The sequence below is a fragment of the Lycium barbarum genome, chromosome 9, assembly GCF_019175385.1.
Source record: "Lycium barbarum isolate Lr01 chromosome 9, ASM1917538v2, whole genome shotgun sequence".
NCBI lineage: Eukaryota > Viridiplantae > Streptophyta > Magnoliopsida > Solanales > Solanaceae > Lycium > Lycium barbarum.
Window position 1 is genome coordinate 13,852,444 of NC_083345.1, and position 15,882 is coordinate 13,868,325.

General features: G+C 33.8%; 3 protein-coding genes across 3 annotated transcripts; 2 read left to right on the plus strand and 1 right to left on the minus strand.

Annotated features, from left to right (window-relative positions):
- Positions 1–862: 862 nt before the first annotated feature.
- On the plus strand, positions 863–7,029 carry LOC132609295 (homocysteine S-methyltransferase 2-like). Its single transcript, XM_060323198.1, has 7 exons — positions 863–1,227; positions 5,522–5,578; positions 5,674–5,903; positions 5,994–6,123; positions 6,235–6,438; positions 6,541–6,612; positions 6,737–7,029. The coding sequence occupies exons 1-7, from the start codon at positions 1,057–1,059 to the stop codon at positions 6,887–6,889; spliced, it is 1,017 nt and encodes a 338-aa protein (XP_060179181.1). The 5' UTR covers positions 863–1,056; the 3' UTR covers positions 6,890–7,029.
- Positions 7,030–8,073: 1,044 nt separating this feature from the next.
- LOC132610011 (pentatricopeptide repeat-containing protein At3g22690) lies at positions 8,074–11,240 on the plus strand. Its single transcript, XM_060324259.1, has one exon. The coding sequence runs from the start codon at positions 8,210–8,212 to the stop codon at positions 10,721–10,723; it is 2,514 nt and encodes an 837-aa protein (XP_060180242.1). The 5' UTR covers positions 8,074–8,209; the 3' UTR covers positions 10,724–11,240.
- LOC132610012 (protein RDM1-like) lies at positions 11,157–15,198 on the minus strand. Its single transcript, XM_060324260.1, has 3 exons — positions 15,040–15,198; positions 13,358–13,600; positions 11,157–11,693 (listed from the first exon to the last, which is right to left on the minus strand). The coding sequence occupies exons 2-3, from the start codon at positions 13,596–13,598 to the stop codon at positions 11,311–11,313; spliced, it is 624 nt and encodes a 207-aa protein (XP_060180243.1). The 5' UTR covers positions 13,599–13,600; positions 15,040–15,198; the 3' UTR covers positions 11,157–11,310.
- Between the last annotated feature and the right edge of the window lie 684 nt (positions 15,199–15,882).

A 15,882-nucleotide genomic window follows, 5' to 3' on the forward strand; every position in this document is an offset into this window, starting at 1 on the left:
CACCAATGACATAATATTTTGATGCAAACAGGAATATCTATCCGCGTTCCGCTCGCTGTATGTAATCAACTTTAAAACTTAGATATAACTATATATTGCACCAAATGTAAGTTAACTCAGTTTATTTTTATAAACATTAACGAAGTTACTGTAATCTAGAAATTAAAGCTGTTATTTAGACAAAAGAAAGAAAGAAAAAAAAAAGGTTAATTGCTGATTAGAGATTGAAAATTAATGAACTTTTACTCTTTTAAACCATATTAGGTCAACGAAAATGGAAAGAGCATACTGTCGCCGTTCCGTTTTTGTTTTTTTTCACTATTATATTTTTATTAATCTGTTAAAAAAAACATATTTATAATATACCTTAATGAGAAAACTTTAATAGCTACACAAATATCATGACATATTTAGATCACAATTTCAAAACCTTATACTCCCTTTGTCCCATATAATAATTGTCATGTTTCGCTTCCCGAAAGTTCATTTGATAAATCTTCAGAGCTAAGTTGAATTAGAATAATTCAATATGTTAAAAATAAAATTTAGATATTCAAAAACTACTCCATAAGTTAATCTAGTTTAATTTTCGAAAAATAAAACATGACAAGTACTATGAGACACGGAAGCAATAACAAAAAAGAATCACAATTTCACGAGTCTTAATTTCTTTCTCAAACTTCCTGTCAAGTTAAACCACGTCAAACAAATTGAAAAAAAAAAAGAGTATTATAAATAATAATATCTCACTAAGAAAACTTTTTGGGTATTGCAAGTGATATTTTACAAAGTATAAGGGCATTACAATAATCTATAATCTTCCATGACAAATACACACTATATATATTTGAGACACAACTGTCCTCGTTAAGCTCATTTCTCTTTCAACTTCTGCCAACTTCTGCAAAGTTTCCAAATATATATAGTATATCTTAACTTTCCTCCTAATTTCTACACAATCCCTCTGAATCTTTTGTAACCTTAACTATATACTATCCATTTTCAGTCCATGTTAATTTTCACAGGTGAAGAGAAATTAATTAAGAGAATCAAATTATGGGGTTGAACAATGGGTCCAGTTTTTTGGCTGATTTCGTGAGGCAGTGCGGTGGGTGCGCGGTGATAGACGGTGGACTTGCGACAGAGTTGGAAAGGCATGGTGCTGACTTAAATGATCCTCTTTGGAGTGCTAAATGCCTTGTTAGCTCTCCTCATCTTATTAGAAGGGTAATTTAATTAATTTTTACCTCTTTCTCTAGCTCTCTTCTCCTCCATAACATGACCAACACATTAATCTATGTTGCATCGTTGTTTAACTGGCACAAAAGTTTTAATAAGGAAAAAAATTGCTTTAAAAATTTGTGACTTTAAAAGCATTTCACCTTAGCTAGTAAAGGTGTATATAGACCGAGTTGGTTCGGATTTTTTAAACACCAAATCAAATTAATTGCATCGGGTTTTAAAATTTATACACCAAATTAAATCAATAAAATTTGGGTTTTTCAATCTCGGGTTATTCGGTTTTCTCGAATTTTTCGAATTTTTTTTTCTTTTTCGGAATAGTCTTAATACAAAATATATACATTTTTATTTTAAATATACACTTTTACTTTAAATATTTCTGTAGTTTTAATAAGATACAACTATATAATTAAGGCGTTTCTTAAGAAAATAACACAAAATGTGAAAAGAGTGATGATATTATATTAAAATATTCAATAAAAGATAATAAAATCGGTTAAAATAAATATTGCTAATTAATAAGCCATAAAGAAAATGATCATAATTTAAAAATACTAAGTCATGTTAAAATGAGTACGGCTAACAAGTATTTCTTACATGATAAAGAAAAAAATTTAAGTTATGTATTTTCACTCTCTAAACCAATTATGCAAAACTAAAGAATAAATATCCAACATTATTGTCATTCTTAGTGGTAAATTAATTTTCTTTTGTTAGCATTAGTGTTGATTTGGTTTTAATTTGGACTTTATTTGAGTTACTAACATCTATAGGATATAAAACTTACTGACATTCAAAATTTTAAGTTTAAGCTTGAATAATATGATAATAGATAAAAAAAAAATACGAATTTTTTTAAGAAATATTTATAAATTACATTATAAATAAATATTTTTATGTATAAAATATTTTTAAAATTGAATACATGTAATATCGGATTAGTTTGGTTCGGTTTGACTTCTTTCGCCCTAGCATGAAGTCATATGCGATTCCCTTCGTCTCAATTTGTTTGTCTTAGTTTGATTGTAGACAAAATTTAAAAAAATAAAAAAGAATGACTTTTGAATCTTGTAATTTTAAACAACTATTAAAGTATCCTTTGATTTTGTGATCTTTAAACAACATGTCAGGTGGGAGCTTAAAATTAAACGGCTTTCAAATTAGAAAAGAAACCTTCTATTGAAAAAATTAAAAGGAAAGTAACATAAATAAATTGAACAATATCAGATTTATTGTGTCTATAAAAGTATGTTGTTAAAGGTCACATCCTCACGTTTATCTAGGTAATTTTCTCTTTTCATTTATCAAAATTTGATAAATAGAGTTATTCAATACTTAGGCTTGTGAAAGGTAACAGGATACATAACGTTAGTCCAGATATATATAAAGTGGCCGTTCAAACATAGTTATAAAAATGAGAATAAATATTAGTGCCGTGTACGTTAAATTTTTTCATATTGACATGTTCATGCTTTCACTTCTTGAGTAGTAGTATCTTCTTTTCTCTTCTCTTCTTCCTGATTTGTTACACTTAGTTATTTGTCATTATCCTTCCCTTTTTAAAACTTCTTGAGTGGGAGGGCTCGGAACCGAGGTAAGGAGAAAGGAAATGCATGGTGAGATGAGAATTGAACCATTGTACATAAGTTGATGGATTTTCAACTCATTTTACTATCCAGATTTATTTCTGAGTAACTTGCACAAGCTCCCTAGTTTTAAAGTGACAAAGATTAATTTGATATTTTTTATTAAAAAATCATACATTGAATGATCATATGTAAAATTAACTTAAGAAAGTAGAAGTAACATCTATAACGCTATTGCTTCATCATTACCGGACAGTGGCGGAGTTATTCGTCCTAAGGGTGTCAGTTAATCACTTTTTACTGAAAGTTAAATATATACTATAAGTTGAATCTTCTTAATTTCATCATATATTTACCTTTTCTTTATATATATATATATATATATATATATATATATATATATATATATATATATATATATATTGACTTTTCTTTGCAAAATTTCCTTGCTCCATCACTACCGCTATATTCGCATAATATTAACTTATTTGTTTATTTGGAACAAGCAAGCTGTCCTCTATTTGCTGGTTCCATTTGTATAATGCTATTGTGCGGAGAAATTAAGCAGTGTCTTATGATGTTAGATTACATCATATAGTCATATGTTGGAATCCTAAAATAGATCTCATTGTCATCTTTTTGACAACAACGTGGGTGATCTTATCTTTGACACCTCATGGCTATGCTTCAAACAAGATGCTCACGCAACGCATCTAGTCTGATATATCAGTAACAAGTTTCTTTTTGGAAGATAATGAAAAGAATGCAACCGCTTATATCTTTTTTGTTTTTGCAGAATTAAAAACTACTACTAATTAAAGTTAGCATTATAAAGAATCGGACCACGAACTATTTCCCTTTCTGGCTCACAAATATGTCAAAATGAACGTGGAAAAGAAGAAGAAAAAAAGCAGAGTAGAATTATCTTTTTTTTTGCGCGGATTGCCCTTTATTTGGGGTGGTTTTTAATTTTTGCCCTTCAAATTGGTGGTCTTTAAATTTTACCCTTCGCCTAACATTCCAAGGTTGTGGGTTGGAATTCCAGCTCAGTTAAAAAAAAAAAAAATCAAGGCAAACTTTGCAAAATTCTGCCTTAATTTGCCTCAAGCAGAATTTTGCAAATTTGCCCAGCCAAATTCTGCCTCAAGCAGAAATTTGGCCTGCACAGGAAAAATTTCTACCCATGCAAATTCTGCATGAATTCTACCTTAAGGAAGAATTTGCATGGGCAGAATTTAAAGACCACTATTTTGAGGGGTAAAAATTAAAGACCACCCCTAACGAAGGGCAATCCTGCAAATTGCCCGTAGGATATTATATAGTCATGTGCCCCTGTCCAACGAGCAAATTAAATTCAACGGAAAATACATGCTATTAGTAGTTACTAAACGATGAAAGCCCGTGCTAGCACAGGTCCAACACAAAAAATAGTACGACATTTTTTTTTTAGTCTATCTTAAAAAGAATGATGTATATTTTTATATTTAGAAATCATTTAACTTAAAGCTTCCCCTTTTACCTTTAATGAAATGATTTAAATCCACATAAATATCTATGACTTGTTTTAGATCATAAGTTTCAAAGATCTTTCCTTTCTTTTTTAAACTTCGATACAATTATGAAATTTTTATTATAGAAAGTATTATAATTCAATTAATTGAAAATATTAATAAATTATTTTACTTAGTCCGCTTCTCCCATATATGACTTTCCTGGTTTGGTTCTCCAATTGAAAGATTTGAAATATGCCTTCTCCTACCGAGTTTCATGTCATCATCTCTTTTTACTCAACAACACTGAAAAGCGTTTTCATGTATTAGCATCTGTTATAGTCTTAAATTTTTAAATTTAGATCAACTTCATCATTTTAAGAAAATATGTGTATATGTTTCTTAACCGTTTATATTTCGTCTTCTTGACGTTATTCCTCATTATTTGTGTGAGAAGTATGTGTCGTATAAGTTTTAAATCTTTTGGTTTTATGACTTCTTTAGCGGTTTTTGTGTTCAATTTAAATCGTTATTTCTTTTTTCATGAATGTTTCTTCTTTGAATTTTCTCTAAGCGTATTTTTACCATTTTATGAATTTATTATCATTATATAAATGTTTTTTTTTTTTTTTGCAATTGCCTCCTACTACTTCACGTGGATCCCACTTTTTTTTTTTTTTAATTTTTAATATTATAGAAGAGTGGGCTCCACCTTTTTTTTGTTTTGTTTTTAACTATATTAGAAGAGTGGGTGGACGACCATCCAACCCACTTTTCTAATATGGTAGAAATATGGGAAAAGCACCAAAAGTTCAATAAATTTTAAATTTTGTACACATAATTTTAGAAGTACACGAGTGCAGTGCCAATCTTAGGTTTAATCTATCAAATTAAAATTAAATTTTAATTTTAATCTTTGCTTGAGGCAAATTCAATTATTCACATTCCCAATTCAGGGGAAATATCTTTCTTAATTATTAACAAGTGGAACATAAGGGATACCTAGCGATCTTCTAACTCTAGGGTGTATCTTTATCTTCATAAAAAGAATGTAGCACCAAAGAAATGAAAGAACTAGAAGGTGGGTATACTTGGTGGATTGGCGATTGGCTTGTCTTTATCCAATTGCATATCCGTGTTGTTTTTAACAGGAATGGCCAAAAAAAGAAACAAAGATTACTATTATTTTGTTTTATGTAACAGGTGCACCTAGATTACCTGGAAGCTGGTGCCAACATTATAATTTCTGCATCTTATCAGGTGACAATGAACTTATGTATTTCCTTTTATTGCTCTTGGCTTAGATGGCTAGTAATGCTCAGATTAGTTGTTTCACTTTCATTTGCATGAGACAGGCAACACTTCAGGGATTTGAAGCCAAGGGAATATCAAGGGAAGAAGGTGAAGCATTACTTAAAAGAAGCGTGGAGATAGCATGTGAAGCGCGAAACATATATAATGATAGAGCTGGCAAAGGTTCTTGGGATGATTTTGGTGATGGAACCGATTTGAAACGCAAACCGGTATTGGTTGCAGCGTCTGTGGGAAGCTATGGAGCTTATTTGGCTGATGGTTCTGAATATAGGTGAGTTAATGTTCAACGTTTTTATAATTTAAGTTAGGATATGTTCGATTGCAAGTAGTTGAAATTGATTACTCTGTCTTTCGTCTGCAGTGGAATTTATGGTGATGCAATTAGTGTGAAAACACTTAAAGATTTTCATCGAAGGAGAGTTCAGGTTCTTGCAAATTCAGGTGCTGATTTGATTGCATTCGAGACAACTCCGAACAGAATGGAAGCTCAGGTATTTACTATCTTGATCTTTTACGATATCTTATATACTCTGCCCCGTTTTTCTTAACTCGGTCCTAAATCTTTTAGTTATGTGTTGTAACTTCATTTTCATTGTGTGTAGGCTTATGCTGAGCTTCTTGAGGAAGAGGCGATTAACATTCCAGCCTGGTTTTCCTTCAGTTCTAAAGATGGTACCAATGTAGTCAGTGGTGATTCTATGGTAGAATGTGCTTCGATTGCTGATTCGTGTAAGCAAGTTGTTGGAATTGGAATCAATTGTACCCCTCCAAGATACATTCAGGGACTGATCCAATTGATCCGACAGGTATATAACTGTTTGGTCTGCTTTCAAAAACGTCTCGCCATGTACCAAGATTTATGTTGAAACTCTGAAACTCTAATTGGTTCAATGGCATATGATATGCAGGTAACAAGTAAACCAATACTTGTATATCCTAACAGTGGTGAGACTTATGATGGTGAAAAGAAGGAATGGGTGGTAAGTGAATTATTCATGCTTTAGAAACACATTTATAACATGTACAGATAGGCTGCATTCCCTTTGTTTTTTTCGCTTAAAATTGATGTTGAAGGTTCAAATGAACGATTATATATCGTTGTAGGCTTCAACGGGTGTTGCAGAGGAAGACTTCGTGTCATACGTGGACAAGTGGTGCGATGCTGGAGCGTCTCTCGTGGGGGGTTGCTGCAGGACCACCCCAAAAACCATTAGAGCCATTTCCAAGGTTCTCTCCAGCAGGTCTCACAGGGTTTAAACTAAGTGTTCGGGGCTAATATGTTGAATTATGGAGAACTAAAAGGCTTAAAATGTTGCTCCAAGTTTGTACCATCTATGCGTATGGCTTTTGTAAAACAGAACAATGTTTATAATGTTATGTATTTTTATCTTCGTTTTTGTGGTATGTTTACTTCGCACTTTCAGTTTACACTTTACATAACAATATATTATTTGACTCGAGAGGAAAACTAGACTTGAATTTTGAACAAAGGTCTAAACAATTCTCACACATGTTACTCCTATATAACTAGACTTGAATTTTTAAGATTGAACCGGGAGCATCAATAATCTACTCTATTTTCAAACTTCAAAGCAAACCATAGGCTGTAACCAAATACTTCAAGTTAACTGAGACTTTGTGGTGCATTGGGATTTTTGACCTACTAACTACAAATTCATAGAAGACTTGAGCTAGACTGGCTTGTTTGTGAAATTAAAATGAAAATCTTATCTCAGTGTATTATTTTGTGCAATATCGTTTTTATTTTCTTTTTTAAATAGCAGCAGTATTTGGATCAGTATACGGGCACTCAACTATTCTATTGAATACCAGCTATCTCTCATCAGTACAGAAATCGATAATTTGCCCACCAGATCAGAAGAAATTACCTACTTGTTAATCGTAATAATCTTTATTGTTTCTATTGAAATTTTAAACCCAGCTCTCTAAGATTTGCACGCACTTGTATGTAATTATCCTTAGATTGTTGAATATCCCTTTTGTTCCAATTTATGTTACACTTTTCAAATTTCGAGATTTAAACAAGTCTTTCTTTGATCGTAAATTTTTTCATATATTTTATCTTTTTGAGATTCAAGCATTTTTTGAATATCTTAAATTGCTAATTATTATATCTTATATTACTTCTTACGTAGTTTTCAAATATGCAAATTTTATTTTTTAAAAAAAACTTAAAGATACACCCAAATTCACAGTCAAAATTAAACCATATGACTCTCAAAATTAGAACCGTGCCACATACATTGGGACAGAGGGAGTAACTTTTTGTACATTTTTGTTGAAATTTATACACTTTCATGTATTTCTACATCTGCTTGCTTTTTTCTTAATTTTCCAAATTTTGTTTTTCTTTTTTGAATTTTTTTTAATTAAAAATAAAATAAAATAAAATGATAAGATTATATTTCGCCCTTGGAGGCTTGGAGCTAACTCGTGTTTCAGGTAAAAATATCCCGCGCTTTATTTTTGCCTTCCAAGAAATGGTTATGTTGACAAGCATGCACATGAAGTTAGTTAGATACTCTGGAAAAAGTTGAATAAATACCTCAAACAACAATGTCAACAACCTTGAATCTATCTCTTACTCCTCTTCTCTCCACTTCACAACAACCTCAATCCAATCAAACAACAACAACTGACTTAATCAAATCATGCAAAAACCTCAACCAAATCAAACAACTCCATGCCCATTTTACAAAACAAGGGTACAATCAAGAACCTGGTTTTCTTGGTAAACTCATTGCTAAATGTTCCGAAATAGGTACTTATAATAGCATGGAATATGCACAAATAGCTTTTGATAGTTTCTGTAGTAGTAATGAAGAAGGTTATGATAATACTTATAAGTTTAATTCATTGATTAAAGGGTATTGTTTAGTGGGGTTGTTTAATGATGCTATGTTGATGTATTTAAGGATGGTTCTTGAAAATGTCGGGCCTGATGGATATACTTTTCCTTTGGTTTTGAGTGCTTGTGCTAAAAATGGGAGTTTTATTGAAGGAATTCAAGTAAAGGGTTTAGCTTTGAAATGGGGTTTTGGTGATGATGTGTTTGTGTTGAATTCATTGATACATTTTTATGGTGAATGTGGTGAGGTGGATAAAGCTAGGAAAGTGTTTGATAAAATGTCTGAGAGAAATTTGGTGTCTTGGACTTGTTTGATTAGTGGGTATGCAAAGAGGGAGAAGGCTGAAGAGGCGGTTTTGTTGTTTTTTGAGATGATTGAGGAGGGTATTATGCCGAATAGTGTGACAATGGTGTGTGTGATATCGGCTTGTGCTAAGTTGGGGGATTTGGGATTGGCGGAAAGTGTGTGTGGTTATATAGGGAAGGCGGGATTAAAGGTTAATTCTGTTATGGTAAATGCTCTTGTAGATATGTATATGAAATGTGGATCCATGGGTAAGGCTAAAAAGATTTTCGAGGAATGTGTTGATCGTAATTTGGTACTTTACAACACGATTTTGTCAAACTATGTACGTCTAGGGATGGTAAGGGAAGCACTTGATGTCTTGGGTGAAATGCTATCCTGTAGAGGACCTCGTCCGGATAGAGTAAGTTTGTTGTCTTCTATATCAGCCTCGACAGAGATGGCTGATGTTTTCTTAGGAAAGCAGTGTCACGCTTATGTTTTGAGGAACGGGTTAGAGAATTGGGATTCCATTGGTAATGCCATGATTGATATGTACATGAAGTGTGGGAGTCAAGAATGGGCTTGTAGAGTTTTTGATCAGATGTCAAACAAGACAGTAGTCTCATGGAATTCACTTATTGCAGGCTTTCTGAGAAATGGTGATGTAGAGGCAGCTTGTAGAACTTTTAATGACATGCCTGAGAGTGATCTTGTGTCATGGAACACCGTCATTGGTGGTTTGGTACAGCACAGCATGTTTGAGGATGCGATTCATCTATTTCGTGTAATGCAGAACGAGGGGATTAAAGCAGACAGAGTGACAATGGTCAGTGTTGCATCAGCTTGTGGATACTTAGGTGCTAATGATCTTGCTAAGTGGATATATAATTACATTGAGAAATATGAAATTCATCTAGATATGCAGCTAAGTACCGCGCTTGTTGACATGTTTGCTAGGTGTGGTGATCCTGCAAGTGCGATGAAAGTGTTCACCAAAATGAAAGAGCGGGATGTCTCTGCCTGGACTGCAGCAATAGGGGCCATGGCCATGGAAGGAAATGGTAAGCGGGCAGTTGAGTTATTCTATGAGATGCTTCGGGAAGGGGTAGAACCTGACCAAGTTGTGTTTGTGGCCGTACTGACAGCATGTAGCCATGGGGGTTTAGTACAAGAAGGAATGAAAATTTTTAAGACTATGAAAGAAATCCATGGAATCTCAGCACAGATAGTGCATTATGGGTGCATCGTTGATATGTTTGGGCGTGCTGGTTTATTGAAAGAAGCTGTTGATATCATAAAGAACATGCCAATGAAGCCCAATGATGCAGTTTGGGGGGCTTTTCTTGCTGCTTGTAAAATGCATAAAAACAACGAGATGGCAACTTATGCAGTTGATATGATCTCTGAATCATACCCAGATAAAGTTGGGATCCATGTGCTTCTTTCAAATATTTATGCTTTGGGAGGGAAGTGGACTGATGTAGCCAAGGTAAGGATGTCCATGAAGGAAAGAGGGATAAAAAAGAACCCCGGTTCAAGCTCAATCGAAGTGAATGGAAACATTCACGAGTTTACTTCGGGTGACGAGTTTCACCCAGAACACACACACATTTGCCTAATGCTAGAAGAAATGAAGTGCAGGGTTAGAGAGGCAGGTCATGTACCTGATCTAACAAATGTTTTGATGGATGTTGATGAGCAAGAGAAAGAATTCTTGCTTAATCGACATAGTGAGAAAATAGCCATGGCATTTGGACTCATCTTTACATCTCAGGGACATCCCATTCGTATAGTGAAAAACCTTCGCATGTGCTCAGATTGCCATTCATTTGCAAAATTTGTTTCAAAAGTATATGATAGGCATATTGTTGTCCGAGATAACAACCGTTTCCATTTTTTCCAAGGAGGGTTGTGTTCTTGTGGTGATTATTGGTAGCTGGATGTTGTATATGTTTGTATGATATTTTACATGGTACTTTCTCAAATTTAATTGTGTAACTTCATCAAATGCAATTGGAGCAACCAGAATGATGACGGATCAAACCCCTTTACCTTATTCTTGAATTGTGGTCTAAAAGGGAAAGATATGAGAAAAAGAACTTCACTATAAAGCTAATTATAATAAACTACTTAATTATAAAGCTAAGTAAGCTCTTCACCCATTGTCAAAACTTGAGTCCAACACCAAGAGTTAGATGTCTTCTCTCTATCATAGAAACTAGAAAGAATCTAACAGCTTAAGACATTTCTGATCTGTTTATCATGCATTTCTTCTAGTCCATTGGCGCGAAGAACATTTAGCAAGTTTGATCAACATTTTCAGCATATGCGAACAAATGTAACTGCTCTCTCAACATGAAAACACAAGATAAACTCAAAAGCAGCATAATTTTTTTTTCAAAATAAACATAATTTGTCTTGGGGAAGCTGATGGAGATGGGATTTTTTTTTTTCTTTCTAAAAAACTAGAGATTCGGGATTCTAGACCACGTCCATCGGATGGATTGGTATTTGCAGAAGAATCTATTTGGATGGGTTCTGCAACTTTGGGAAAATTGGATCAATATAAACATGATACATGGGATCAGCAAGCCAGAGCTTGGCAATGTAATGAGGAGACGAAGTACGCCTGTTAACTTCTTCCATAAGCCAGATGCTTGATTCGGCTTTTGCCGGATGGATGAGCATATCCAAGGGATCTTCTTCGTTATCGGCCCCAATCCTCATTTGATCCCACTGCTTCATGCAGAGGTTGGTCTGGTAATGCAATGGTTGCCCATATAAATTCTTAAGTGATGCAGCTAGTCCTGTCCATGAGGTGCAAGGAATCACGGAGTGCCTCTCTGCGGGGATAGGAACATGCTGCATGTACTCTTGGTACATTCTCGCTCTTCTGAGTAATGCATCTGCATTGCACACCACGGGTTGTTAGACTAGTTATATAGATGCAGCTCATGGAATAATGGTAAAAATCTACATGTCAGTGATTCATAAATCTATTCAAAACATGCACCTTTCAACTGACTGAAAACTAGTTTGAACTCAGGATTGAACAAAAATTCTTAAAAGGATTTTCCTGCCAAAGGAAATGATCTCATTGCAGTATCAGTACTATCATCAAAGAGACTCTCAACCTGCACATTCACTTCCTAAACAAACTATTCTATGTTAAGTAACAAAACAAGGATCCTCATGTTTTATGGAAGCTTTCTCGAAAGACCTCCAAATCCCCAATGTCTCAGAATCAATTCGGACTTAATAAAGAACTTTTTTTTAGAGTTAAGGGTCAAAAACACACCTGAATTATCTCTTTTTTCATGAGTTTCCTACAAGAACTATCAGGCGAGTGAGTTTCCTACCTGAACTATCACTAACTATTATCATAACACACCTCAACTATTAGTTGGTCCCGTTTCCTACCTGAATAGTTGAGGTAGGAAACATAACCACTTAATATAGTGTGCGAGTTTCCTACCTGAACTATCACTAACTATTTATCATAACACAACTCAACTATTAGCTGTTCCCGTTTCCTATTTCCTACCTGAATAGTTGAGGTAGGAAACATAACCACTTAATATAGTGTTGGGCTGGTTCTGGCTGAGGCTCCTACGCAATATATTCACAGGCCCATTTGTAAATATTGGTTCAGGCCCGTTCATAACAGAGACGAAATAAATCAAGTCCACTGAAATGATTGATCTCTAAAGGATCATCTAGCAATTTGGTTATGAGCATTTTATGGTTGACAACTATCCTTGCAGAAAGGTTTTAGCTTCACATGAATTTGAAACCATAGTCGGTATGACTTTTGGCTGGCAAATATCAAGGTTTCATAAAGCGTGCTTTTGCAATATATTTTACTTTTAAGCCACCTAGATTATACAAAAAAGATAGTGAACAGTTACAAACACTATTAGATGGCTTATGAGAAGATCTACATTACAAAAAGATGTTTCAGAACACCATGCTAACAAACAAGAGTATTGCACAAACTTGACAGATATCAGATGAATTTTACAGTTCCCTCCTACGTAATTTGCTGCCTTTCTTTACTGATATATAAACTGCTCGCTAATTACATAAGCATCACTTTACAGTATGTGCATAGAATCACCAGCTTCATTTGAATAAATTTAGCCCACAAGTTAACTAGTTCTGTCCTTAATTTTCCTAGTCCTCGTATTGGAAAAGGAGTTGTTATATTTATACAGGAACATGACTCAACTGGGCTCAAACTAAACAAAAAAGAAGCACTATGCCAAAGAGATAAAATAATCCTAAATAGTTAGCCAAAAAAAGAAAATTTTCAACCTACAAAGTTCCCCAGCTTAATCAAGAGAAAAAGGTATAATTATCAGTGTAGTACTAAAATCAATCACTGCTGAGAAATACCATTAACCACTCGAATAGAGGACAGTATAAAAACATGTATCCATCAAAAAAGATGAAAAGATAACTTCAAAATGGAAATACACTCTGTCTGAATAATGACAAATACCTTCAGAAAAAAGTTATGAAAAGATAACTTCAAAATGGAAGTACACTGTGTCTGAATAATGACAAATACCTTCAGAAAAAAGTTCTTCAACTCCTTGACCAATGTTGAAATTGTCGCTCATCAGCTCGCTTTCACACTTAACCGTGTCTAAATGATCACACATAATCTTAGTACCTTCAGAAACAAGTTCTTCAACAACTTGATTGCCGGTAATATCGTTGCTCATCTGCTCACTTTCTGCTTCATGGTCATCTGATGACTCATCTGACGAGATATCCACGGGTTCATTAAATGACAGGACCCTCTTCATGGCTGCAAATGTGCAGACATTTAGAAGGAAAAAACATTTAATAATCCTAACAAATGAAACTCTCAGCTATGCTGAATGAAACTAGTTTACAGTATAAATGTCACAAGATAAGCTTAGTTTTAACAGGCCATTAAAAGCAAGTGGGAATTGAACGAATAATTCGGAACTGTTTGCATTTGATTCCAGGAGCAACCATCGAACAGTGAATGAGAAATTGGCCGGTACATCCTACAACGTTAAATAACAACTAAGTTTGATTTTCACAGCCCAAAACATCAATTTTCAATAGCCAACGGTTAAGTTCATGCGGAATAGCAGATTCAACAAAGTTCATGCACACCAATAATTTTCCTTTTATGTGCATACAAGCTTTAATCCATTGTACTCAAAAAAGAAGAAAAAAACATTAATTCATCGAAAATACAAGATAAAACCAAGAATACTATGTGCAACAAAACAACTACTACACCTCGGTCCCAAACAAGTTTAGGTTGGCAACTCTGACTTCTGACGTTAGGAGGAGGCAAAATAGAGCACACTAGTTTATATACATTAAAAAACTAGGGTAAAAGATAAAATAGGAACTTCAAAAAATAAATAGGGGTATAATGGGTAAATGAAATAAGTAACCACGCAAAAACCACCAAATCCGAGGTTACAAAAATTGAGCTTTTCCATGGTTATATAACAACGGAGTTACAACAGGTTTACAACAGCATACAATATAATTTTTAAGAACAATGGAAACAAACATGGTATCAATGAAAACAGTACAATAATGAACCACGACAGAGGCGAATCTAGGATTTAAACGCTATGGGTTCGATCTAAAGATTTCTAACATTGAATCCATTTTATTTTAAAGTTATGGGTTCATATCTACTATTTATTACAATTTTAGTAATTTTTGACACATAAATTTATACCCCTCAAAAGTTAGGGACCCCTACCTACAAGGCTAGATACGCCTCTGAAACAACCATCCAAACAGGGGGTTAAACTCCGTGCCCAATCAAACAGTGCCACGTATTGGGACGGATAGAGTATGTATTAATAGTATACCATTTAATCCAAGTATTTTTTGCTAATTTCAGTGTATTTTGAAGAATCTGCAAGAAATATACACACTTCTAGTGTACGTCAAGACAAATGAAGGAGTAGGACCATGCAATATAGGACCAATATCATATAATATTTCATCATTTTGAGGTATTCTTCGTTTTTCTTTCTCTTTGTTAAATTTCCTTTTTTCTTTTTCTTGAAACAACTAATGTAACAGAGAATTGAACGGGAAAATACTGAATGAACAACAAATTGGAGCTTTTTTTTACATGGGAAATTCAAATTATGTTCATGCAACTTGAGCAGATACAAAGCAATTATGCAAAGTGAATTTCAAGAACTCATACATAAACTAATTAGTGGGGATTAAGAAGAGAACCTTTAGGACTCAAATTCGCTGATCGGAGACCAATTCGCCGGCGCGATCATACTCCCTCTTTCTCCAAATTTAGGTGATACGGTTTGCTTTAAGTTTATCAAAAATATTATATTTATAATAATTTAATTTAAAAATGTTTTCTTTTATTCTTGATTCTCGAAATGAGTTAGAGCTGTATAAATATATATGGATGGTTAATGGTTTAGATTGCGAATTTCAAAAGGGATCTTTTTTATATTAAATTTTGTAGCTAATTAAATTATATCACATAAATTGAAATCGAGCAAATACTAATTTTGGATCCTATACCCAAGTTTGACCACTTTTATTAAAACTTGCTTGTGTCACCTAGGAGGAGTAGGGGTGTCAAATATGACACCCAAAAGATGATGGTCCGTCTACTCCGCTCAAATTTTCATGGGCAATTATGGTAGGTCTAATCCGCTCAAAATTTCATGGGCAATTTGCAGGATTGTCCTTCATTGGGGGTGGTCTTAAATTTTTGTCCCTCAAAATGGTGTTCTTTAACTTTTGCCCTTCAGGCAGAATTTGCAATTTCTACCTTAAGGTCCAAATTCTGCCTTATATAGATAGATTTGTAAAATTCTGCCTTACAATTTTTTTATTATTTATTTTTGCTGAACTAGGGTTCGAACCCACGACCTCGGGGCATTAGGCGAAGGACAAAACTTAAAGACCACCAATTTGAACGGCAAAAATTAAAGACCACACCAAATGAAGGGCAATCCACGCAAAAAAATAAATAAATTATGGGTTCCAATCCAACATAGCTCATTTTAAAGTGATCCCGACTTAGCCCAATACTAGTCTAATTTTAGCCCC